The sequence below is a fragment of the Hypanus sabinus genome, chromosome 13 (genome assembly GCF_030144855.1).
Source record: "Hypanus sabinus isolate sHypSab1 chromosome 13, sHypSab1.hap1, whole genome shotgun sequence".
In the NCBI taxonomy this organism is placed as follows: domain Eukaryota; kingdom Metazoa; phylum Chordata; class Chondrichthyes; order Myliobatiformes; family Dasyatidae; genus Hypanus; species Hypanus sabinus.
In genome coordinates, this window is record NC_082718.1 from 4,084,972 (window position 1) to 4,110,406 (window position 25,435).

Consider the following 25,435-nt stretch of genomic DNA (forward strand, 5'->3'; position numbering starts at 1 on the left):
CATGCTCTGTTTTCCAAAAACAAGAAACTGCAGCTATTGAGTATTTGAAATAAAAGCAGGGAAACCTGAAAATATTCTCAGCAGTTCGGATGTTTATGGTAAGTTCAAAGTAAATTTATTACCAAAGTCCATATTGTCCCCACTGCCCCAAAATTCAGTTTCATGCAGGCATTCACAGTAGAATCAAAGAAACACAACAAAGACAGACAAACATCAGTAGTGGATTCCAGTTAATTAGACCATCGGTTTAACAGGACAGCCCCTTATTTGGGACAACTCTTAAAGAACAAAATCTAATCAAGAAAATAGCTGGGATAAAATCAATTCAATTCGATTTCCTTCATTTATTTGGGATACTATGGCAATTAATTGGAACTGGAGACTGTTACTAAACAGTTTCTAACTAGTGTCAGTCATGTACACTTGTGTGGCTGTTAGAAACTACACTGTGCTTAGAACGAACAGTTTTTGAATGCAATCAGTTGTATGTGCTTGTGTTATCCATTTGCATCAAAAGATGCCGAGTCAGAAAGCAGTGATTTTTGATCATTTTTTGCCAGGTAATTTATTGTTAGATTTCGACACTACTTCATGCAGGAAGGAACGAAGGCAGTTCATTATCTGCTCTAACACCCTGCTGTTTGAGGCAGAGAACCTATCAGACTAAAGGGAACTACAGAGGCATGAGAAAGGAATTGGCCAAAGTTGATTGCAAGGGGGAATTAATAGAGATGACGAAAAGAGCAATGGCTGGAGATCCTGGGAGAAAATTGGATGAATAGATTCATCTCAAAATTGTTGTAGCATTCAACAGGGAGGAAGACACAACTGTGGCTGATAAGGGAAGTCAAAGACAGCATTAAAACAAAAGAGAGGACATACAATGTCGCAAAGAACAGTGGGAAACTGGAGGATTAGGAAGCTTTTAAAAACCAACAGAAGACAACTAAAAAGCACCAAGGAGGTAAAAGATGAAATATGAAGGTAAGCTAGCTCATAATTTATAAGAGGATACCAAAAGATTTTTCAGATATATAAAAAGTAAAAGAGAGATGGGAGTAGATATTGGACTGCTAGAAGATTATGCAGGAGAGATAATAATGGGTGACAAAGAAATGAAGGACAAAATCACTAAGTATTTTGTGTCAGTCTTCACTGTGGAAGACACTATCAAAATGCCAGAAATTTGCGAGTATCAAGAGGCAGGAGTGTAATCACTATTACAAGGCGAAGCTGCTTGGGAATTTTTAATGTCTGAAGATTGGTAAGTTACCAGGGCCAGATGGACTGCACCTCATAGTTTTGAAAGAGGGAGCTGAGGAGATTGTGGAGGCATCAGTAGTGACCTTTCAAGAATCACTAGATTCTAGAATAGTTCTGGAAGACTGGAAAATTGCAAATGTCACTCAAGACAGGAAATTATGGACCTGACATCAGTAGTTGGTAAGATGTTGGACTGCATTATTAAGAATGAGGTTTAGGATACTTGAAGGCACAGGATAAAATAGGCTGAAGTCTGTATTTAAAGGGAAATCCAGTAGAATTTGAAGTCGGTTGATGTTGTTTACTTTGATTTTCAGCCCAGGGTATTACACGAAAAATGCTATTATGGATCAAAGATTGGCTAACTGAAAGGAGGCAAAGAATCGGAATAAATGAAGCCTATTTTGGTTGGCTGCCAGTCAGAAGTGGTGTTCCGTAGGGGTCGGTATTGGGACTACTTCTTTTCACATTATATGTCAGACATTTGGATGATGGAATTGATAGCTTTGATGCCAGGTTTGCGCATCATATGACAACAAGTAGAGGGGCAATTAATGGTGACGAAGGTAAGGATAGATCAGAAGAATAAACAAAAAGGTGGCAGACCTAATACAGTGCAGGGAAGTGTATGGTAGAAAAAATAAAAATGTAGACTTATTTTCTAAACAGAGCAAATTCAGAAATCAGAGATACAAAAGAACTTGAGCGTCCTTATGCATGATTCCCTTAAACTTTAAATTGCAGGTTGATTTGTTGGTAAGTAAGGTAAATATGATCATAAGATATAGGAGCACAATTAGGCCATTCAGCCCATCATGTCTGTTCCTCCATTCCATCATGGCTGATTCATTCAGGTATTCATTTTGACTGGACTAAAATATAAAAGTAAGGATATAAAGTAATGTTAATGCTTTATAAGGCATTGGTGATACCACATTTGGAGTCCTTAATTTGATAAAGTGTTTTGAAGGGTTGGAGTGAGGACGAGGAAGTTGGGGGGGATATGAAAGCAGAGGCAGAGAAATCGAAGTTTCAGCGTTGGAGCACTGCAAAAATTCTGATGGCCCCATCAAGAGCTCTGTTCAGACAATGAGAGGAAAAAAAAGCAACTTGATTTTCACCAAGCCATTGAATTGTGTTCATACTTCAAAAGTATTGCACAGATTCTAAAGCACTTGTAAATAGCAAATAAATTCTTTCACTGGAACAAAATGTTTCACTTTCTGGAAACAAATCTCAAAATTCAACTTTAAAAAAATGTTGGAAACATTCCACAGGGAGGCAATATATTTGTATAGTGTAGCCTGCAGAGCATATCCCACAGCCTTGCAATTACAACACATTACATGAACAAATGTGTTGGTGTTAAACAAATGTGCTAACAGTTGCCCCTGTTAATGCACGTGCTCTCATCAGAGATTTCTCTTTGTTCTACTCATCCCTCCCTCCCTGTACTACTGAAAACTAACTTGCATTTTTTTCTCTTTTCCAGTTCTGACAAAGGATCCTGAATTCTATTTCTCCTTCCACTGATGCTGCTTATACTTCAGAAAACAGTATTGTCTGCTTCTATTTTGGATTCCCAGCATTTGAATTTCATTTTACTTTCTTTTACTTTTACTTTTCATATTACTTTCTTGCGAAAAGGTAATAGCACCAACTTTATACAAAACTAATGGCCACAGATCAGGTTTTAGTTAATTGTGAGTCTGTAGCGGTGTGCTATACGCAGCACTAAAATACCGACACGGAGTCGGTAAACTGCGGTTAAAGAAGATTTTATTCGAACTTTGCGGCTTCGCTTTAAAGCCTCCCTGATCCGGGCGCGGATGCTGTAGGGGGCACGTACTCACAATCCCGTGCAGGCTTTTCCCTTTGTTGGTGAAGCAGACCTGGCGCCCTTTTGGGACTGGCCTTTATGCCGGCGCGCTGGCTATTTGTGAGCCGGTTCGAATGTGCTAGGAAATGGGTCGCCACAACTCTGTACTTTGCATGCTGATCACATCCCTAAAAGTGGCGACACCGGTGGACAGGGTGGTGAAGAATCCATTTGTCATGCTTGCCTTCGTCAGGCAGGGCAGGTTGGGCAACACCTTATGGAGAGAAACAGGCGGTCAAGGTTTCCGGATAAGGATTTTTTATGTGTTGCTTCAGATTTCCACATTTGTGTCTCCAATGAGTATGGAATGTGGAATGTCATGTTACAATGGTACAAGTCATTGGTACGTACTCCACACTTGGGAGTACTGTGTGCAGTTTTGGTCACCCACCTACACGAAGAATGTTACTAAGCTGGAAGGGATGCAGAGAAAATTCATGAGGATGTTACTGAGACTGGAGGAGTAATTTACATGGAATGAAGCTATAGAGGCGGTTACAGTTACAATGATTAAAAGATAATTGGACAGGTCCATGGATAGAAAAGGGCTAGAGGGATATTGGCTAAATGCAGGCAAATGGGACTAGCTCAAATGTATACCTTAGATGGCATAGACAAGTTAGCTTGTTTCTGTGTGAATGCCAGTCTAATATCTGAATACCACCTAGAATTGCATCTGTAGAGGAATGGGCATTCAGTTTTCCCTCTCTAAATGAATGAAAGAGAAAGCTACGGCAGTGTGAATGAGGGTGGACATTATAAGATCACAGTGTAACATTCAGCTGAGGTGAATCTCATTATCAAATAACTTGCAATTATTATCTAGATTCCTACATTTAAAATGGCAAACTGGATCAGAGGGCTGGCTGGCACTCAGTTGTGAAGCATTGGCAAGTCAGTGCTTATAAAAGATGATGGAAAAACAATATGTCTAAAATTGAAACTGAGATTTTCAGAAATATTTTTAACACCCACCTATTCAGTGAGAACATTTTTACCTCTCAACACTGTGCTGTGTATATGTGGGAAGAAGTTGAGGAAAGAAGCCCTAAATTCAGTAAGTTAGAAGCATTTCTACAGACAGTAAGATGTGGCTCCTAATTCAATTTCTGCAACCTAATCTTTCCCAAGAAGAAAGGCAGGAAAGAAAAGAAATGCCTTAAACCAAATGAACCTACTTTAATTAACTATTTACTGTTATGACTTCAATTAAATATATAAATTAGTAATTCCCTCAGGAGGTACACATTCATTATACTTGCAAATTATAAAAGAGGGTCTAATGGAATCAACTGAAGGTTGCTAGGGAACCAAATGCTCTTTAGTACAATGAGCATGCTGTAGGACAGTTGATAAGTGTCGCTTTGAAGATGCAATGATATTCCCCAGTGGCTAGAAGCCTTATAATTTACAAAACAATTTCAAAATACTGACTTCCAAATATGGCATCCAAAAAAAAACTCTTCCCTCATTATTATAGTGTTGAAAACATGACCATTCACACTATGCCCTAATCCATATAATCCTTTTTTTCTTGTGTCCTAGAGTGGAATTTATTTTCCTTTTACAATCTGGAGATTTTTATAGCCTGATATGTGACAGTATCTAATTACCAACAGCAAAAAGAGGTGAAAATAAAGGCCAGTGTTGACAAGGGAAAGTAAGCAGGTAGATTTGAAAGTAAAATGTTTCCTCCTGCTATTTATACTTTAAAGGAATGCAGCATTTTGAAAGAACCTGGCTTCTCTGCTCAAAGATAATGGGATGGGCAATAACTGCTAACCTTATCAGTGGTGGTCACATTCCATAAATGAATTTAAAAAGAGAAGGTCCTTTATTAAACAAAACAAACATTAATAATGTTGATTTGATAACGGAACCAGTATCGAGTTCCAATTAACTGCCCACTTCCAGTGATTCCTCATTGGTTTAGGTCAAGAGATGCTAATGCAAGAAACTCTGTTGTCCCATCAGAAAGAAGATTAAAGCTTCCTCTACCCTACTTTCTAGAATTAATCACAGATTTGGTGCACAACAGTGGAAATGAATACTGGAAGACAATGGGAGAAATGGCTATTGTTAAAAAAAAAACAAAAGTATCTAGCAGTATTGAATACATCTTTGAAAAACAGAGAAGAGGAAAATTTTCAAGGTTGTTGTCATTGGGGAGGAAATCTTGAGTCTGCAGGAATATATGGGTGGTCTTGTCATTTGGACAGGAAATGGCAAATGAAATTAAATATAGCTGTGTGGGAAGTAATGAATTTGCAGAGGTCCCAAAGAGCAAGGGAATTACACAAAGAAAGGAGGATATTGATTGATGTGAACAATTTGAGACCTGAACCTCACAGATCCTTAAAGGTGACGGGGCAGGTCAATAAAATTAGTAAAAGGGCAAACAGGATGTTTTGTTTTAGCAAAGGGTAGAATATCACTCTGGAAACATACACTCAGTGGCACTTGTATTAGGTACACCTCGACCTGCTCATTAAAGCAAATATCTAATCAGCTAATCATGTGGCAGCAACTCAGTGTATATGCTGTGCTTTTCACCCAATCTTTCTCTTTTTTATGAGGGGGAGGGGGATTTGAGGGTGGGGGGGGGGGAAATCAATGGTCCTGTTCCATTTTTGTTCATTTTTTTGTGCAGGGGAGGAGGATTTGGAGGGAGGGTTGATGATCATGTTGCCGTTCTTTTCCTACTTTGTTTTGTGGCTATCTGGAGAAGAAGCATTTCAGAGTTGTATACTTTTGTAATAAATTAACCTTTGAACCTTAAAAGCATGCAGACATAGTCAAGGGGTTCAATTGTTGTTCAGACCAAACAGTAGAATGGAGAAGAAATGTGATCTAAGTGACTTTAACCATGGAATGATTATTGATGCCAGACGAGGTAGTTTCAAACACAATGGTATCTAGAATTTACATAGAATGATCTAAGAACAAAAAAAAATCCAATGAACAGCTGCTCTATGGGGAAAAAAATGTCTTGCTAAGAGAACAGCCAGATTGATTCAAGCTGACAGGAAGGCGACAGTAACTCAAATAACCATGAGTTACAACAGTGGTGTGCAGAAGAGCATCTCTGAATGCACAAGCTGAACCCTGAAGTAGATGGTCTACAGCAGCAGAAGACCACACCAGAACCCACTCCTGTACTTAATAAGGTGGCTACTGAGTGTATATAAGAATAGACCATTGTTTGAATACTGAATACAGTTCTGGTCATCATATTGTAGGAAAGATACACTTGGAGCAGAGAGGGTACAAAGAAGTTTTGTAGTCCCTGTTGCAAGGACTGTAAAATTGTAGTTTTGAGGAAAGATTATGTAAGTCAGGGCTATTTTCAAAAGGTAAAGGTTGAGGTGTATACAATTATAGGGCTTACAAAGAATCAACTGAAAGGACCTAGCGCCAGAGCAGAGGGTCAAAAACCCTTTACCCAAAAAGACAGACTTATAGAAGGATCAGTGCAAAGGCGGGGGAAAACCCATTTCACCCAGAGAGAGATGAGGGCCCAAAAGGATGATGGCGGTTGAAACAATCGTCATATTTAGAGAAAACTAAGATGCGTACTTGAGGAGCTATGATCTGCAAACTTATGGATCTTATACATAAAGGTAAGTTTCAAGTGAGTAGCTCCTTTGTGAACTAGTACAGATACAGTAGGCCAAATGTCCTTCATCTATGTCTTAAATTTCCTCTGATTCTATTAGTGATTTAATTGATGTGTTTCTGGTTGAGTGGAAGATGTTGAATATGACTTCTTTACTCAGAGAGTGGTAGCTGTGTGGAACGAGCTTCCAGTAGAAGTGGTAGAGGCAGGTTCGACTTTGTCATTTAAAAAAAAATTGGATAGGTATATGGACAGGAAAGGAAAGGAGGGTTATGGGCTGAGCGCTGGTAGGTGGGACTAGGTGAGTGTAAGCGTCGGCACGGACTAGAAGGACTGAGATGGCCTGTTTCCGTGCTGTAATTGTTATATGGTTATATGACACAGGTAGATACATTTTTCCCCCCACTGTATTAGGAAAGTACATTGGAACTTTTGCCCAAGGTATAACTAAATATTCATCATTTGAACAAAAACTCACAATGAAAATCTAAAGAAACGTAACCACTAGAAGTCTGAAACAGAAATAGGAAATGTTGGAAACACTCAAGAGGTTTTCAAACTGAAACTTTAACTGTTTCTCTTTCAACAGATGGTACCCTTTCCTTCTCAATATTCTTAGCATTTTGCTTTAATTTCAATTCCAATAACAATCTTTAAAGCTTTTCTTTGTCTATCTTGAAGATAACAGGCATTAATGCTGATCATGAGTGTTGAGAGCGATAGGAAGTTACGGTTAAGAATATCAGATAACCAGCTTATTTTACAACACTAAAGAATATTTATTTATATTTTTTACAGGACCAGCCAGCAATTATTATGTAATGTCAGGCTGTGGATTTAACTCTGCATGGACAGCCCCAAACCCAGCTGCGAAAGGAGGAGGGTTGGGCAGGGGCTGAGTAATCCCATCCCATTAAAACCTAGCTTTGCAGTAATGCCAACAGAGGACTCTGACGAGCTGTTGTTGGTGACCTACTAGAGGTGATGGGCTTAAGAAGAAGTTGGTTATGATTTATTCTACACCTCTATTGTGGGATTATAGCGATTGCAAAACCTACACATCATGAAATATAAATCTTTTACATGTTGAAAACAGTTTTTTTTTGTGGTTTTACTTACATCCTGTGGCACCTGGATATATGCAAATGAATATTCTGTGGCCTGAGGTGGCAGGACCCTCGTGCTGAACGCAGGCGGCAAAACACCTAGACGTGTAGATGCCACATTCTCTCTCTACAGGAAAGAACAACAATTAGCACATCTCACACTGAAGTGAATACAACAACAGCTTGTTTATATAGCACCTTCAATTTAGTGTTCACAGGAGCTTTATTAGATAAAAATTGACACCGGGATACACATTAGGACGCAAATTTGGGTGACGAGGTTGATTTTACTCAATATCTTGAAAAGAGAATTGAAGAAACAAGAGTTCTCAGGAGGAAGTTTTACAACTTCGGGATTGAGAAGCAAAAAGTTATAGCCACCAATAACACTGTGAGAGAAATCAAGGATGCACAAGAAACTAGAATCAGAATATGCAGCGTTCTCAGTACTCTCTTGGATTAAATGCTATTGGCCACATTATCCATTATCTGCCTGCATTCTAAAGATTTCCCCCTTGGCGACGAGAGATTTTTACCTCATAGAAGGGCCAATTGAGAAATAGATTTGCATGAATGGACAGGGAAATATTTCTTTTCTCCACAGATCTGTTCTTGGATGGGGCCCATATAGGTCAGCAGTTCCGGGAAGATGTTTAAACATGATTTGGTCTAATGTTGGGCATGGATGTAAAAGTTTATTAAGGCTGTTGGTTGTAAGCCTACTCAAGAAAATGTTTAATAGTTTTAAGAGTAGTATATACATTTAAATGTTGTAACAATTTTTAAATGTAACTAAAGTATTATTTATTAAAAGTTTTTCAACAGTAATGCTTTTAAGATCATATGGCACATTATTTCTAGATGTTCCAAACATTCTGTCCCTCCTCCCATCATCTTTTCTCTTTAAGGGTGAATAATTAACTGGATCATGGTATAAGCCCTCCAAGAAGGCCAGGTGCTATATAAATGCTGGCCCCTCAAAGAGGACTGGTGCATGCAATCTTGACTTCCTCTTTCTGAAGTCCACAGTCAGTTCCTTAGTTTTGCTGATGTTGTGTGCGAGGCTGCTGTTGCAACACCACTCAACCTGTCAGCCTATCACATTGCCATATGCTTCCTCACTACCATCTGAGATTTTACCAATAACCGTGGTGTCATCTGCAAATTTATAAATGGCATTTGAGCTGTGCTTAGCCACACAGTAGTGAATACAGAGTAGAGCAGTGAGCTAAACACACAACTTTGAGGTACACCTGTGATTGTTTTATTCAGTGATAGTGTGGATTAGGTCCTTCTCGCCTTCTGAGCTGCATCGCCCGAGCAAACCCACGCATTCGGATTGAGTGCGTGGAATGGGCTGCCGGCGACGGTGGTGGAGGCGGATACAATAGGGTCTTTTAAGAGACTCCTGGATCGGTACATGGAGCTAAGGAAAATAGAGGGCTATGGGTAACCCTAGGTAATTTCTAAAGTAAGTACATGTTTGGCACAGCATTGTGGGCCTAAGAGCCTGTATTGTGCAGCAGGTTTTCTATGTTTTTAAGCCCCATGAACCCCAATTGAACCCTAACCTAGTTATAGTACAATTTACAGTGACCAATTAACTGACTCAATATGCCTTTGGACTGTGGGAGGAAATCAGAGCACTTGGGGAAAACTCAAACATTCCACAAGGAGACTCATTACAGACAGCGCCAGAACTGAACTCTGATGCTCCCAAGCTGTAATAGTGTTGCGCTGTCACGTTAGTGTCGATTGTCAGTGAGGAGAGGGTGTTATAAACAATATAATCAGGAAAAGGAAACCAGGCTGTGTTCATCCACTGATCAAATAGCAAGAAACTGTTAGAACGTTTCAATCTGAGTTAGCATTAAAGGGATTTTTAGTTTAGTTAGAACCACTGAATAAATTAGAAGTATCCCAAATAGAGAATGAACAAAGAAGCTTCAGAAAGCTATTTGAAGTGAGATTGCCTTTGGATTAAATTCTGTATTAAAAATGACGTTTGTGGTTCAAAGACAGTTTCTGCAAAACTACAGATTTTGGGAAGATTGAGGTTCAGATGCTCTCTTCCTGAGTTCAGCAACTGTACCATGAGCTCTCCTGCAGCGTTTGCAGCATCAAATACATTGCCTTTGAAAACCACCTACTAATCTATTCATTGGAAATCTGAGGCTAGAACTCTTGTTTTTTGGCACTTCATTTTTATTCATTTCAGAGATTAATTTTGTTTTCTGTCAGTGTCCATTAAAATTCTGTTATTGAAGTCAGTAAGATGCATAAACCTACGTATTTTACAAACACAATGAAGCTGAAGTAATAACTCATGTACATTCAAACTAATATTAGATTATTAAAATAAGATTAATTGATGCTTGTCTTATAAAATGCTTACTTAAAATGAAAAATTAATGATAATTGTTTAAATAATGCTCCAGGATTAATAATAAAATTCTCTACCCTACTAATAGAAGCAATTAGGGCTGATCCTTACCACCACGTTGAACGAGTGGAAAGGGTCTTTTAGGTACATTGCTTTAAAATCAGGGTAGCTGCAACTCAAAGCATGAATTTCAAATTATAGCTTCTGTGGTCACATGAATGCTAAACTTGTTAATATATTGAAAGGCGTTCCTCAAGCTGTTGCTATATAGAGAAAATTGCTCACTTGAAAATTTTTTCTGCTGGTCCTTAAGGTATTCCTTCCTTCCATTCCCCCCACTCATTAATCACAGAATAAAAAAAATTACTAAAGATTGTATCTTCAAGTATCTCAGGGCTTTCATCAAGGGCAACATTTTTGATAATAATTAATCACCTTGCTAGAAAGGCATTACAAATCATTTTCAAAAACCTCTTGGAAACACTTGCTGTAGAGCTGGTGAGCATGTGGCAGAGTTGTCGCCGCAGGGGCTCTCCTGCAAAACAATTTACCAAGAGATCCATCTGGTGATTCAACATGGCTTCAGTCTGCACAATTGCCTGAACAAAATGCTGCTCTCCTCTTCGTGCTTCCTTTGCAGTTTAGTTAATGCTGATGTTAGTGACACCGGTACTGCTCCAGCATTTGAAATTGCATTTCTTTCATTTTATTTTGAAGCACTATATAGTGCTTGAAACCTGACAGATTGTTTAGCCAGTTAACCAACAAAAATAATTCTATGGCATTTATTAATTAAATCATATTGTCCTTTAATCATTCCTTCATCAAAATCTTTGCTTTTCTTTCACACATCAGACATTTCATTCCTTTTGTACACTATTCCCACTATCTGATTTTTCCCACACTACTGGCCAGCTCAAATGGGACTGCTCAGTATTTTGAAAGTCATATTTTGTTGTTGTTGATCCTTTTCTCACCCTCGGGCAACATTTTTTTTTGCCATTTCTGTAGCATTTGACTTTTTTATGAGGCCAAGTTTCTAGCTCAATGGTCAACCCAACACGGATGGAAAGTGTGCAAGGAGATGTCTGGATTCAAACTTGTGACCATCCACCTCAAAGATCTGTGTTGATGCCACTACACCACACATGCAGCATTTCAAAAGGAAATTTCAATTCCGCATAACTGTGCATCTGGATCTTTTTTGGGGTTATTTTGGGTTTCTTTGCTTTGTGGCTGCCTGTAAGAAGACAAATCTCAAGATTGTATAATGTATACATTTTTTGATAATAAATGTGAGTCATACAGTCATGGAGAAGTACAGTACAGAAAAAGGCCTTTCAGCCCAACTAGTACATGCTGAAAACATTTAAACTGCTTACTTCCATCAACCTGTACCGGACCATAGCCCTACTATCTATGTATCTATCCAAACTTCCCTTAAATGTTGAAATTGAGCTCACATGCACTACTTGTGGTTCGTTCCACATTCTCTAGATCCTCTGAGTGAAGAAGTTTTTTCCTCATGGTCCCCTTTCACCTTTTGCCCTTAAACCATGATCACTGGTCGTAGTCTCAACCCAACCTCAATGGAAAAAGCCTGCTTACATTTACCCTGTCTAAACCCCTCAATTTTGTATACCTCTATCAAATCTCCTCTCAATCTTCTGCATTCCAAGGAATCCAGTCCTAACCTATTCAAACTTTCCTTATAACTCAGGTGCTCCAGACTCGGCACCAATCTTGTCAATTTTCTCTGTACTTTGAACTTTGATTGTAAAAAAGGAGCATGAACCAAAAGAAAATCAGATTCTAAAGCTTTTGATATATCAATGGCCAAATGTATCACACTCAACTTCCTTTCATTTTCATGCCTCAAAAATGTGTCTTCTGAAAATCAGCAATGTTCAAAAGCTAAGAGATGTTTGGACAATGTGAACAAAATGCGAACTTAGTATCCATGTAAGCAAAACAGTAATTAGGAAAAATATTCAGTTTAAAAGAAAGCCTCTCCTGGACTGTCAGTATGAAGGAAACATTATTCAGCATTACTGCTAATTACAATCTAATTCTTTGCCCATTCCTGGCTCTGCTTCTCTCAGCTTCTCAGCAGGTGAGATACAAATTGATGAAGGCAAGTGATATAAGTTGAAACCAGCACTTATTGCGAAGAATGGGAACAGGTTAACAGCAATTCATGGCTGAGGAAGAATGCAATTGTCTCCCAAATCTCATTTAAATGCCAGATAGCAAAATTTATTTAAAGACACAATAAATTCATCACATAAAAGAAAAGTGGGCTGCCACTTCAACACATGGTGCCCAGCTTCAAACTAACGAAAAACAGAATTGAGTAAGCTTAGAAAGAACTCCATCTAGTCACATTTCGACTTCTGAACCTGGATGAGTGACAGCCCCTTCCATTTGACGTAGATTGGGAAAGCTGTGTGCAGAGACCCCAGAGCTGAAGAGGCTTTCTTTTGCTGCAACGTGGAACCACTTGAGAGCTGTAGAGAAGATTTGTCAGAGCAGAGGCAATCTGTGCATCAGGCACTGATGCAAAAAACTCCCAACAGCTGCTACAGAGCAACCTGAAGACATATCACTAATTGCTTGCCTTAAGAAAACCATTTTTTTTGGGCAGAGGACTAAGTGCATGGAGCAGGAGATTACTGCCAAGAGTCTTGAAAGCATTCAATCTTTTGCCATGCGAAACAGATGGCAACTGGATCAAATGCCTGGGTATCCCTAGCACCTGAGACTGGAGCCAGCTGCAGTTAAAATGGTGTGCCAGCCAGAAAGTCAGGCTGAATAGATGGCAATAGCAAAAAGTAGCTTGTATTTACATTGTGAATTCCATGAACCCAAAACACAGTAAAGTTTGTGAAGTGTTAATGTTCTAATGTGGAAAAAGTGGCATTCAATTTGCACAAACGGTTTCACAAATGACCAAACATCTGTTCTGGACTGGGGCTTCAGATTCAATATTGTCAGGATAATTTCTGATTTCTCTATCTTTTTGATATTTTTTACTTCTTCTTGCAATTATCCCATGCTATTATGAGGCATAAGTGAAAGGAAAATCTCAGAGGTTTCAAGTTCAACACAAACTGAAAGATAGCTTCTATAAAAGTGCAGCACGTCCTCAGTTTCTATTCTGCAGCATCAGCTGGATTCCACACTTACTATGTGTGACTATCCTTCATTACTGTGCTTAGCCTTATGTATTCCACTACAATTGCTATAGGTTTTCTTTAAGTGGCACCTTTTCCAATAAATAGACTAAAATATCAGTGAAGAATTCTACAATTTCAGGTCTTTGAGAATCACAAATGACAGCTTCCTACACTCTGTTCAAAATGTATTAATCTCTTCATCAACTTTAGCATTGGTTGGTGAAGACTATATGCAAGTAGAATTATATCAAATGTTCTTATGTAATCCCCAAAGCCTTGATATGGTCTATTTATTGTGGTTGGGGAAATATTAAGACATTATTACTTAGGATACTATTATATTATTTTTATGTTTGCAATTTATTCCATTTGTAAAGCATTTAGAACTACATTGTTTGTATGAAAAGTGGTCTATAAATAAGTTATTACAATTATTACAGTATATACCACAGTATATACCCACTGTGCCTATTCCGCAACAGAACTATATTTAAGATGCAAGGCTTCATATTTCAACAAAATTCCTTGACAGTTTCTCTACAATTTTCATCCATATCCTCATCATCCTTATGACTTCAACTAATGATAGCAAATTTGGAAACAATTAGAGGCAACACCGAAATGTAAAGGCACAGTCATTCAGAATGAAAGTGAATATAAGCTACAAATGACAGGAGGAAAACAAAATCACAGATGCTGATGAAAAGACACAGCTCCAATCAGCTCTGTCACAACTCTGTTGCTACATGTTTAGTGTATCATGTGGACAGATTTATAAGCCATCTGCAAGGTCTTGAATGTTTTAGAATGGTAGAGGGGAAAAAAATCAATATACAGTACATACAGATCTGGGAGAATATCTTTTGGTTTCTTTCTTCACATTCAACTGGCTTATGAGAGATTAGGTGCAGAGCCAGAGCTATTTTCCTTTTGCCCAGGCATTGTATGAATAATTAATTTGAAGATAACAGTAAGGCCTTATTTGTTGCCATCTCTAGTTCACATGGTATGGTGGAGATGAACCTACTTGAACTGCTGCAATCCTTGAGCTGAAGGCACTCCAACAATGACAGAATTGCTGACAGGTTTACTTAATTATTTATTATTATTAATATTATTATTTATTATTAATGTATTATGTAATGCATTGAACTGCTGCTACTAAGTTAACAAATTTCACAACATATGCTGGTGATAATAAACCTGATTCTGATTCTGAGGTTCAAATTAAGTCCATTCTATGTTCCCAAGGCAGTACGCTTCTTGAACAATTCCATGGTGGAAATCATAGGAAAGAAAGCCCTGTCAAAGGAGGCACTTTTCACAAAATTATAATGGTCCATTTTGTGGTCACGAAGAGAACAACTACAGCAGAGCTCTAGCTGCACGATAAGTAATCACAAAATGGACTTGTACAATTTTGCCAAAAAATACCTCTGTTGACAGGGCTTTCTTATTAATGTTCAATATATTTCTAAGGTAGGGACATGTTCGGCACAACTTTGTGGGCTGAAGGGCCTGCTTTGTGCTGTAGGTTTTCTATGTTTCTATATACCATTCAATTTCTTTGATGCTGTAAAGGTGAAATCTTTGAGGATTGTTGCCGCTTTACAAGTCTACAAGTGAGAATCTGATCTCATTTCTAACTTAAGCCTTGTAACATGATGGATGGACTTAAAGGATCAGGTCATGACACATTCATCAAAGACTGCATATACTCTTGTCTATACTTATTGTATAATAAATGATATTGATTAATACATGCTTGTAAAATAGTCACCACTTCCCCCATTTCCCCTACAGTACTGCTCAAGTTATGAATAGTCTGTGACGTTACTGCAGTCAGTTGTCAAAACCTTAGAAAGGCAATGCCTCAAAAAGGCTCCATCCATCATTAAGAACCCTCTTCACCCAGGACATGCTCTCCTCCTATTGTTACCATTAAGGAGGTGGTACAGAAGACTGAAGACACACAATGTTTTAGGAACAGCTTCTTCCCCTTCGTCATCAGATTTCTGAATGAACAATGAACCCATGAACACTACCTCACTATTTTTTCTGCTTTCTTTTTGTATTACTTATTTAATTTTTCAATATATACATTGTAATTTATAGTTTATTTTATTATGGCTTGCGATGTACTGCTGCTGCAAAACAATGCATTTCATCACATACTGTATGCCAGTGTTATTAGACTGGAATTCTGATTTTGATTAAAAGAAAGATGGCCAGGCTTTCCTTCGAGATGGATCATTCTCTGATTCTTACCAGGTTATGAAAATTACTTGCCAAACCTAAACTAAATATTGTCAAGACTCTGCTATAGCTTGCAAGGGCAGCAGAATATGGTTTAGTTGTATGCACAGATGTCCTGGGATAATGATGGCAATCCTCGAACTGCCATGATGATTCTCATTTATGTTAGGTTAAAGTCCAGCCACTGGAAAAATTTCCCTAGACTCCCTACTGACATATTTATGCCAGTACATTGTTGATGCCATTATTTGTTCAAATGCTGTCTGTCAACTCTTCTCTATTTGGCTTGTTTCCATGAGAACATGCCCTTCAATTCCATTTCACCTAAAGAGCATACATTATCTGAATTCTTCATGTGTAAAGCTTTAGGAGATAGCACTGTATAACATTAAATGATTTCTGATTATGTAGTTTATATTATGGCTGATCAATGATAACTAAAAATCTTAGCAAGTCATGTCTACTTGTCACTTGTGACAGAAGTCAAGAACAAAAATGGATTTCTGCTAAAATGAGGCTGTTATTATTTCACTGCATTTAGAAATTTCAAGTCAACTTTCTCAAAAATATATTGCTTGGTGCAAAATAGAATGGAGGTACTTATCTCCCTTATAAAACAATAGAAAGAGCAAGGGGAAATAGGCATGCTTCATGTCAAATCATTAGGAGGAAACAAACTGAACAAACTGTCATGGAGAAACATTCCACATTCTGCTTGCAGTGCAAGATGAACCCCCCCCCCCCCCAATAATCTCAGTGCTGCCTAAAATTCCTGGGAGTGCTATAAATGTCAGGTTTCTAGCAGACAATACGCTTGTTTCAGTAATTACTTAAAGCAATTTTGAAAAGGAATGAGCTAACATGTTTGCTATTCCCAGAGATGACTGCTTCTAACTGCAGAGACTGCATATATTTTGAACCCGGTGAAATACACTGACTGAATATGAATATTCAATCAGTTTTCTACAAAAAGCTACTGAAATGCAATGTGTTCTTGCCTCTTTGGAAGGGAATGATTAACACAGCATTATATACGACTGGGTTAAAGCTACATTCAATCGATAGGAAAATCCTTTTAAGTTCAACTGTGCCTATTAGAGAATCACAGATGAAAAATGTAAACATTGAATTTAAAATTTAAAAGTTAAGGAATTATAATGGAAGATGTAACATGGACATTAAATATCATGTTACAATTATTCTCATTACATTATAAAAGAATTAAACAGCCGGTAACAGCAGCAGGATCAAGGGAATTTCTATTTCCATTTCCCCTTTCTCTTTTGTGATGTATTCTGCCTACTTTTTCTTGCAGTGAGCATTTCACACTGCAAGAAAAAAACACTGATTGAGATTTTTTAAGGCTTGTTAGCTCAGACATTGAGGAATTGTTTCTGCTTGTGGGGTGAATGAAAGATGAGGCTTCAAATAACATGGTTACCAGCAAAGTGCTGAACAAAAACACTAACAGACTTCAGCTACTTACATTGCCATAGTCAATGTAGAAGATGTGGACTTTGGCAGGTGATTCAACCTTTTCCACCCGGGCTCTGTACCTGTTTTGAAAACATAACAGCAAGATTAGTGAGATGCACAATTAGTTCGTCTGGGAACAGTTTACCAGCAAGGCTAGCTACTGTTAAGTGGCCTTTGCATTCTGTCCCTGCTGACATGCATGACATAAGTAGAGGAGACATAAGGATGGCCACTGCTTAAATGATGCTATCTGGCATTGATGAAGCTGCTTTTATAATGTTGCTACAATTTTCCATTAACCAAGCTTCTCAGCAGCTCTTTCCAATTTACATTTTTTCTTGTCTAAAATTATATTTTCATAATATTCATATGCAATGAGATGACTCAGATATCCATTGTTGTGTCTGTTATCTTGCACCACAGACAGAGACTTCAAATGACAGATATGTTTGTTGGGTTAGCAATTGTTGATATCAGGGGCAGGGCATGAATATGCTGGATTAGGGTGCAAAAATTTAAGGCACCTTTTGATAGAGAAGCAAATAAACTTAATAGGTCTGCAGAATACTAAGATATGTTAGAATCTGAGCTCAACATATTTTACAGCGTCAATGATTGGGATTCAATTCCCAGCACCCTATGTAACTGTACAGAATGCTTGTGGGTTTCCTCCTAGATTCCAAAGATACATAGATTAATACTCTGTACCCCCCCCCCCCCGACCGCAAAGAAATTATATTGTGCAAGGCACAGTCACAAGTAGGATCTTACTGATTGTAGCAGTGTAGCAAGTTAATGTAGAAAAAGATCTGTAGTTGGTGTGTCTGTCAGCAGAGATGATGAGTAATTCTTCATGTTGTAAATCAGGGGTTCCCAACCTTTTTAAAGCCATGGACCCTTACTAATACGCAAGGGGTCCATGGACCCCAGGTCGGGAACCCTTGCTGTAAATTCTGGCCTATGGAATGATTGCATGAAGAAGTTCTGGTATTTCTTTTTCATGCTATTTTATCTAATTTTGTTCATTTCTTGTTCCTCTGTATTGGTATAGATGTTGTGCAAGTACCAAGGATCAGTGAGATATATGGTGTAGTACCACCATCATGAAATACTGGCTAAGTTCCAATGCCTTAATCTAATGCTCAAATCTCAGAAGAGAGGCTCAGCAAAGAATGCAGACAAGCTATTTGTTCTCAGTTGATATCCCTGTATAATGGCGATTACGGATTCAGGCAAGTCAGTTCAGCTTGTTTCCTCTACTGGTATTCACAAAAATATGATTGCCTCAGTTAACTCAGGAAGATTTGGGTTGAAACTGGGAGCTTACAAGTCTGTACAGCTCAGCTGCACACAACTAAATACCGTTTGTGAGAGTATTATGTATATGTTGAGATCATTTAGTTATTTACGCATGTTCGTCATAGGCTGAATCCTGAATCCTGACTTCAACGCAGTCGACAGAGGCTTCACAGCAGCACCGCACACCCACATAACAATGAATTGTGCTATTCTGAATAATAGCCTGGCTTCAGGACTGACAAAGGGTCTCGGCCCAAAACATCGACTGTACTTCTTCCTATAGATGCTGCCTGGCCTGCTGCGTTCCACCAGCATTTTGTGTGTGTTGCATAAACAAAGCAACCCTGCCCCTAATACTTGATTTTCATAACTGAATGAAAGCAAAAACTAAGACTTAAAAATACTAGGTTTCAATTTTCCAGCAGTTAGATGAATATTTCTCTTGTCCAGTGCGTGACTCAATGCTGTTTCTGAGCAGAAGTGTCACAATGCTTCTAACAGAGGACACTCTCCTCTATATTCTGGACATGTCCTTGTCCCATATTCCATACCAAGAGAAAACTTCCCATCATGCTACCTAGAGGAGCAAGTAACTCAACTTGACACCGAGTGAGTCAAATTCCCCCCATTCACCACCAGGGAGGCAAGTGACCTGTGGGAGGAAAACTGCCCCACAGCCCACCCAAAGGGAAAACACCCTTATGCCACATCATGAGCTGGAACCTCTACTATATTCCACTTTGAGAGGGAAATTCTCCCATATTCCTTGCTAATGATAAGGCTAAACAAGTTTATTCAAGTGGTTAGTCATCAAATGTTCTTCAAGAGGTTTGTGCAGTCGTACCTATTGAATACTATATTTTGAGCACAATTACTCGTTTTCTTAACAATGATCTTGCAGTTTGAAGAAAATGCTGAGAAATGTTTTCTTGAACAAATGGCTTTTTGATCAATCAAGCAGTTAAAGCAAGGATTGCAGTTGGCACTGCAGTCAATGTTTTGTATCTTTGCAGTGATGCAAAAGACAACAAACACACATATAAATGCTTAAGTGACCCATGTTTTCTCCTCTTTTCTCATGTTAAATCCATTAGTAATTTGCAGAAAATCAGAAAAAGTTCAGGAATTTGGGGGTTGAACACCATTGCCTGTGGAAAGTAACTTGATTTCATTCAGTTTCCTGGCTCCAAGGAGTCTTCTTAAAGGATCAGCAGATTCTGCTAGAGGTGAGGCATAGATATAGTGGACAGCAGCATCTTTTTCTCAGGGTGGAAATACAAGGGAACAATCATTTAGGTTGAGTGGAGAAAAATTTAGGGGAAATGCCAGAGGTGGGTTCTTTGCACAGAGGGTGGGAGGAGGGGGGATGACTGGGAGGGAACCTGTGAATGAGGTGCCTGAGGATCATAGCAGTGCTCTGGTCTTGATCATTCAAGAATTACTTGATTCCAGCATGGTCCTGGAGGACTGGAAAATTGGAAATGTCACTCCATTCTTTAAGAAAGGAGGAAGTCAAAAGAAAGGAAATTATAGACCAGTTAGCCGAACCACAATGGTTGGGAAGTGTTGGAGTCCATTATTAAGGATGAAGTTTTGGGGTACTTGGAGACTAATAATAAGTCAAAGTCAGCAGGTTTTCTCTGAAGAGAAGGAAGTAACAAGCAAGATGGACAAAGAAGAGGCAGGGGATGTCATTTACATAGACTTTCAAAAGGCATTTGATAAGGTGTCTCACATGAGGCTGCTTAATAAGATAAAATCCTATGGTGTTACAGGAAAGATTCTGGCTTGGATAGAGGAATGGCTGACAGGCAGGCAGTGAGTGGAAATAAAGGGGCCTTTTCTGGTTGGCTGCCAGTAACTAGTGGTTTTCCCCTGGTGTCAGTATAGGGATCACTATTTTTCACATTGTTTGTCAATGATTTGGATAATGGAATTGATGGCTTTGTGACAAAGTTTGTGGATATCATGAAGATAGGTGGAGGGGTAGGTAGTGCTGAGGAAGCAATGCAATTGCAGCAGGATTTAGGCAAATTGGAGGAATGGACAAAAAAGTGGCAGATGGAATACAGTTTTGGGAAATGTATGATAATGCATTTTGGTAAAAGGAATAATTCTGCGGACTATTATCCAAATGGAGAGACAATTCAAACATTTACAGAGGTGCAAAGGAACTTTTTAGGTGTCCTCATGCAGGACTCCCAGAAGGTTAATTCACAGGTTGACTCTGTGGTAAAGAAGGCAAATGTAATGTTGGCATTCATTTCAAGGAAAATAGAATATAAAAGCAAGGAGATAATGCTGAAGCTTTATAAGACACTAGTCAGGCTGCACTTGGAGTATTGTCAACAGTTTTAGGCCCCTTATCTCAGAAAAGATGAATTGTCATTGGGGAGAGTCCAGAGGAGGTTCACGAAGACGACTCCAGGAATGAACGGTTAACATATGAGGAGTGCCTGGAAGCTTTAGGCTGGCACTCTTCGACTTCCTAACCGGAAGACCACAGTCTGTGCGGATTGGTGATAACATATACTCCTCATTGATAACCAATACTGGCACACCTCAGGGGTGTGTGCTTAGCCCACTGCTCTGCTCTCTGTATACACATGACTGTCTGGCTAGGCATAGCTCAAATGCCATATATAAATTTGCTGACAACACAACCATTGTTGGTAGAATCTCAGGTGGTGTTGAGAGGGCATACAGGAGTGAGATATGCCAACTAGTGGAATGGTGCCACAACAACAACCTGGCACTCAACATCAGTAAGACAACAGAGCTGATTGTGGACTTCAGGAAGGGTAAGACGAAGGAACACATACCAATCCTCACAGAGGGATCAGAAGTAGAGAGAGTGAGCAGCTTTCAGTTCCTGGGTGTCAAGATCTCTGAGGATCTAAACTGGTCCCGACATATCAACGCAGCTATAAAGACAGGGGCTATACTTTATTAGGAGTTTGAAGAGATTTGGCATGTCAACAAATACACTCAAAAACTTCTATAGTTGTACCGCGGAGAGCATTCTGATAGGCCACATCACTGTCTGGTATGGAGGGGCTACTGACAGGACCGAAAGAAGCTGCAGAAGGTTGTAAATCTAGTCAGCTCTACCTTGGGCACTAGTCTACAAAGTAACCAGGACATCTTTAGGGAAACATGAGGAAATGTGCAAATGCTGGAAATTCAAGCAACACACACAAAATGCTGGTGGAACGCAGCAGGCCAGGCAGTATCTATAGGAAGAAGCGCTGTCGACGTTTTGGGCCGAGACTCTTCATCAGGACATCTTTAGGAAGCGGTGTCTCAGAAAGGCAACGTTCATTATTAAGGATGTCCAGCACCCAGGGCATGTCCTTTCCTCACTGTTACCATCAGGTAGGAGGTACAGAAGCCTGAAGGCACACACTTAGTGATTCAGAAACAGCTTCTTCCTCTCTGACATCCAATTCCCAAATGGACATTGAAGCTTTGGACACAACCTCACTTTTTTCCCCAATATATAGTATTTCTGTTTTTGCACATTTTAAAAAATCTATTCAATATATGTAATTGATTTACTTGTTTATTTATTATGTTTATTTTATTATTATTTTTTTCTCTCTCTGCTAGATTATGTATTGCATCGAACTACTGCTGCTAAGTTAATAAATTTCACGTCACATGCCGGTGATAATAAACCTGATTCTGATTCTGAAATTTATAAGAATGCATGGGGATCTCATTGAAATCTACCGAATGTTGAAAGAACTATATAAGGTGGAGGTGGAGAGGATGGTTCCTCTGGTGGGGAATTTCAGAACTAGAAGGTACAGCCTCAAAATTGAGGGGTGATCTTTTAGTACAGAAGTAAGGAGGACATTTTTTAGCCAGAGGGTAGTGAATCTGTGGAATGCTCTGCCTCAGACTGTGGTGGAGGCCAAGTCCGTGGGTATATTCAAAGTGGAAGATGATAGTTTCCTAATTGGTTGGGGCCGCAAGGAATATGTTGAGAGGGAAGCGTATGGGGTCGAATGGGATCCAGGATCAGCCATGGTGAAATGGTGGAGTGGACTCAATGGGATGAATGGTGTAATTCTGCTCCTATGTCTTATAGAGAGATTGATAGGAGAGGCTGAGGATTGTAGGAAAGGCTGATATAATAGGAACGTTTAAACGACTGTCAGTTCAGCCTATGGATGTAAGAAAAAAATGGCCTGTGGGCTGTGTAGGAAAGAAGGGCTAGGTGGATCAAGGAGCAGACTGAAAGACTGGCACAACATTATGGGCTGAAAGGCCCGTACTGTGCTGTACTGTTCTATGTCCTATAGAAACATAGAAAATAGGTGCAGGAGTAGGCCATTCAGCCCTTTGAGCCTGCACCGCCATTTAGTATGAGCATGGCTGATCATCCAACTTAGAACCCTGTACCTGCTTTCTCTCCATACCCCCTGATCCCTTTAGCCACAAGGGCCATATCTAATTTCCTCTTAAATATAGCCAATGAACCGGCCTCAACTGTTTCCTGTGGCAGAAAATTCCACAGATTCACCACTCTCTGTGTGAAGAAGTTTCTCCTCATCTTGGTCCTAAAAGGCTTCCCCTTTATCCTTAAACTGTTACCCTTCATTCTGGACTTCCCCAACATCGGAAACAATCTTCCTGCTTTAGAATTTTATACGTTTCAATAAGATCCCCCCTCAATCTTCTAAATTCCAGTGAGTATAAGCCTAGTCGATCCAGTCTTTCTTCATATGAAAGTCCTGCCATCCCAGGAATCAATCTGATGAACCTTCTCTATACTCCTTCTATGGCAAGAATGTCTTTCCTCAGATTAGGGGACCAAAACTGCACACAATATTCTAGGTGCGGTCTCACCAAGGCCTTGTACAACTACAGTAGAAACTCCCTGCTCCTGTACTCAAATCCTTTTATGAATGCCAACATACCATTTGCCTTTTTCACCGCCTGCTGTACCTGCATGCCCACTTTCAATGACTGGTGTACAATGACACCCAGGTCTCGTTGCATCTCCCCTTTTCCTAATCGGCCACCATTCAGATAATAATCTGTTTTCCTGTTCTTGCAACCAAAGTAGATAATCTCACATTTATCCACATTAAATTGCATCTGCCATGAATTTGCCCACTCACCTAACCTATCCAAGTCACCCTGCATCCTCTTAGCATCCCCCTCACAGTTAACACCGCCGCCCAGCTTCGTGTCATCCGCAAACTTGGAGATGCTGCATTTAATTCCCTCGTCTAAATCATTAATATACATTGTAAACAACTGGGGTCCCAGCACTGAGCTTTGCTGTACCCCACGAGTCACAGCCTGCCATTCTGAAAGGGTCCTGTTTACTCCTACACTTTGTTTCCTGTCTGCCAACCAATTCTCTATCCACATCAATACCATACCCCCCAATACCATGTGCTTTAAGTTTGCACACTAATCAACGTGGGACCTTGTCAAAAGCCTTTTGAAAATCTAAATATACCACATCCACTGGCTCTCCCCTATCTACTCTACTAGTTACATCTTCAAAAAATTCTATAAGATTTGTCAGACATGATTATTTTTTTCACAAATCCATGCTGACTTTGTCCGATGATTTCACCTCTTTCCAAATGTGCTGTTATCACATCTTTGATAACTGACTCTAGCATTTTCCCCACCACCAATGTCAGACTAACCGGTCTATAATTTCCCGGTTTCTCTCTCCCTCCTTTTTTAAAAAGTGGGGTTACATTAGCCACCCTCCAATCCTAGGAACTAATCCAGAATCTAAGGTGTTTTGAAAAATTATCACTAATGCATCCACTATTTCTTGGGCTACTTCCTTAAGCACTCTGGGATGCAGACCATTTGGCCCTGGGGATTTATCTGCCTTTAATCCCTTCAATTTACCTAACACCACTTCCCTACTAACATGTATTTCCCTCAGTTCCTCCATCTCACTAGACCCTGGGTCCCTTACTATTTCCGGAAGATTATTTATGTCCTCCTTAGTGAAGACAGAACCAAAGTAGTTATATTCAATTGGTCTACCATGTCTTTGTTCCCTACAATCAATTCACCTGTTTCTGACTGTAAAGGACCTACATTTGTCTTGACCAATCTTTTTCTTTTCACATATCTATAAAAGCTTTTACAGTCAGTTTTTATGTTCCCTGCCAGCTTTCTCTCATAATCTTTTTCCCCTTTCCTAATTAAGCCCTTTGTCCTCCTCTGCTGGTCTCTGAATTTCTCCCAGTTCTCAGGTGTGCCACTTTTTTTTGCTAATTTGTATGTTTCTTCTTTGGACTTGATACTATCCCTAATTTCCCTTGTCAGCCACAGGTGCACTACCTTCCCTGGTTTATTCTTTTGCCAAACTGTGATGAACAATTGTTGTAGTTCATCCATGCAATCTTTAAATGCTTGCCATTGCATATCCACCATCAACCCTTTAAGTATCAGTTGCCAGTCTATCTTAGCTAATTTACATCTCATACTTTCAAAGTTACCCTTCTTTAAGTTCAGAACCTTTGTTTCTGAATTAACTATGTCACTCTCCATCTTAATGAAGAATTCCACCATATTATGGTCACTCTTACCCAAGGGGCCTCGCGCGACAAGATTGCTAACTAACCCTTCCTCATTGCTCACTACCCAGTCAAGAATGGCTTGCTCTCTAATTGGTTCCTCGACATGTTGGTTCAGAAAACCATCCTGCATACAGTCCAAGAAATCCTCTTCCTTAGCACCCTTACCAATTTGGCTCACCCAATCTATATGAAGATTGAAGTCACCCATTATAACTACTGTTCCTTTATTGCACACATTTCTAATTTCCTGTTTAATGCCATCCCCAACCTCACTGGCCTGTACACAACTCCCACCAGCATTTTCTGCCCCTTAGTACAGTCAAAATAAACCATGCCTTAATTTCTGGTGCCAAAGTACTGATTCAAAAGTGAGGGGCTAACTGTAAACCAGGTTTATTTTGCATTCACTTTCACT

General features: G+C 39.3%; 1 protein-coding gene across 1 annotated transcript in view; it reads right to left on the minus strand.

Moving 5' to 3' along the window:
• Nucleotides 1-25,435, minus strand: part of snd1 (staphylococcal nuclease and tudor domain containing 1) — a 990,315-nt gene that overhangs the window by 69,435 nt on the left and 895,445 nt on the right. The window contains exons 20-21 of the mRNA XM_059987006.1: nt 17,166-17,235; nt 7,878-7,991 (exon numbers count right to left, since the gene is read on the minus strand). Of these exons, the coding sequence (XP_059842989.1) occupies nt 7,878-7,991; nt 17,166-17,235 (184 nt within the window). The remainder of the gene's footprint in view (nt 1-7,877; nt 7,992-17,165; nt 17,236-25,435) is intronic.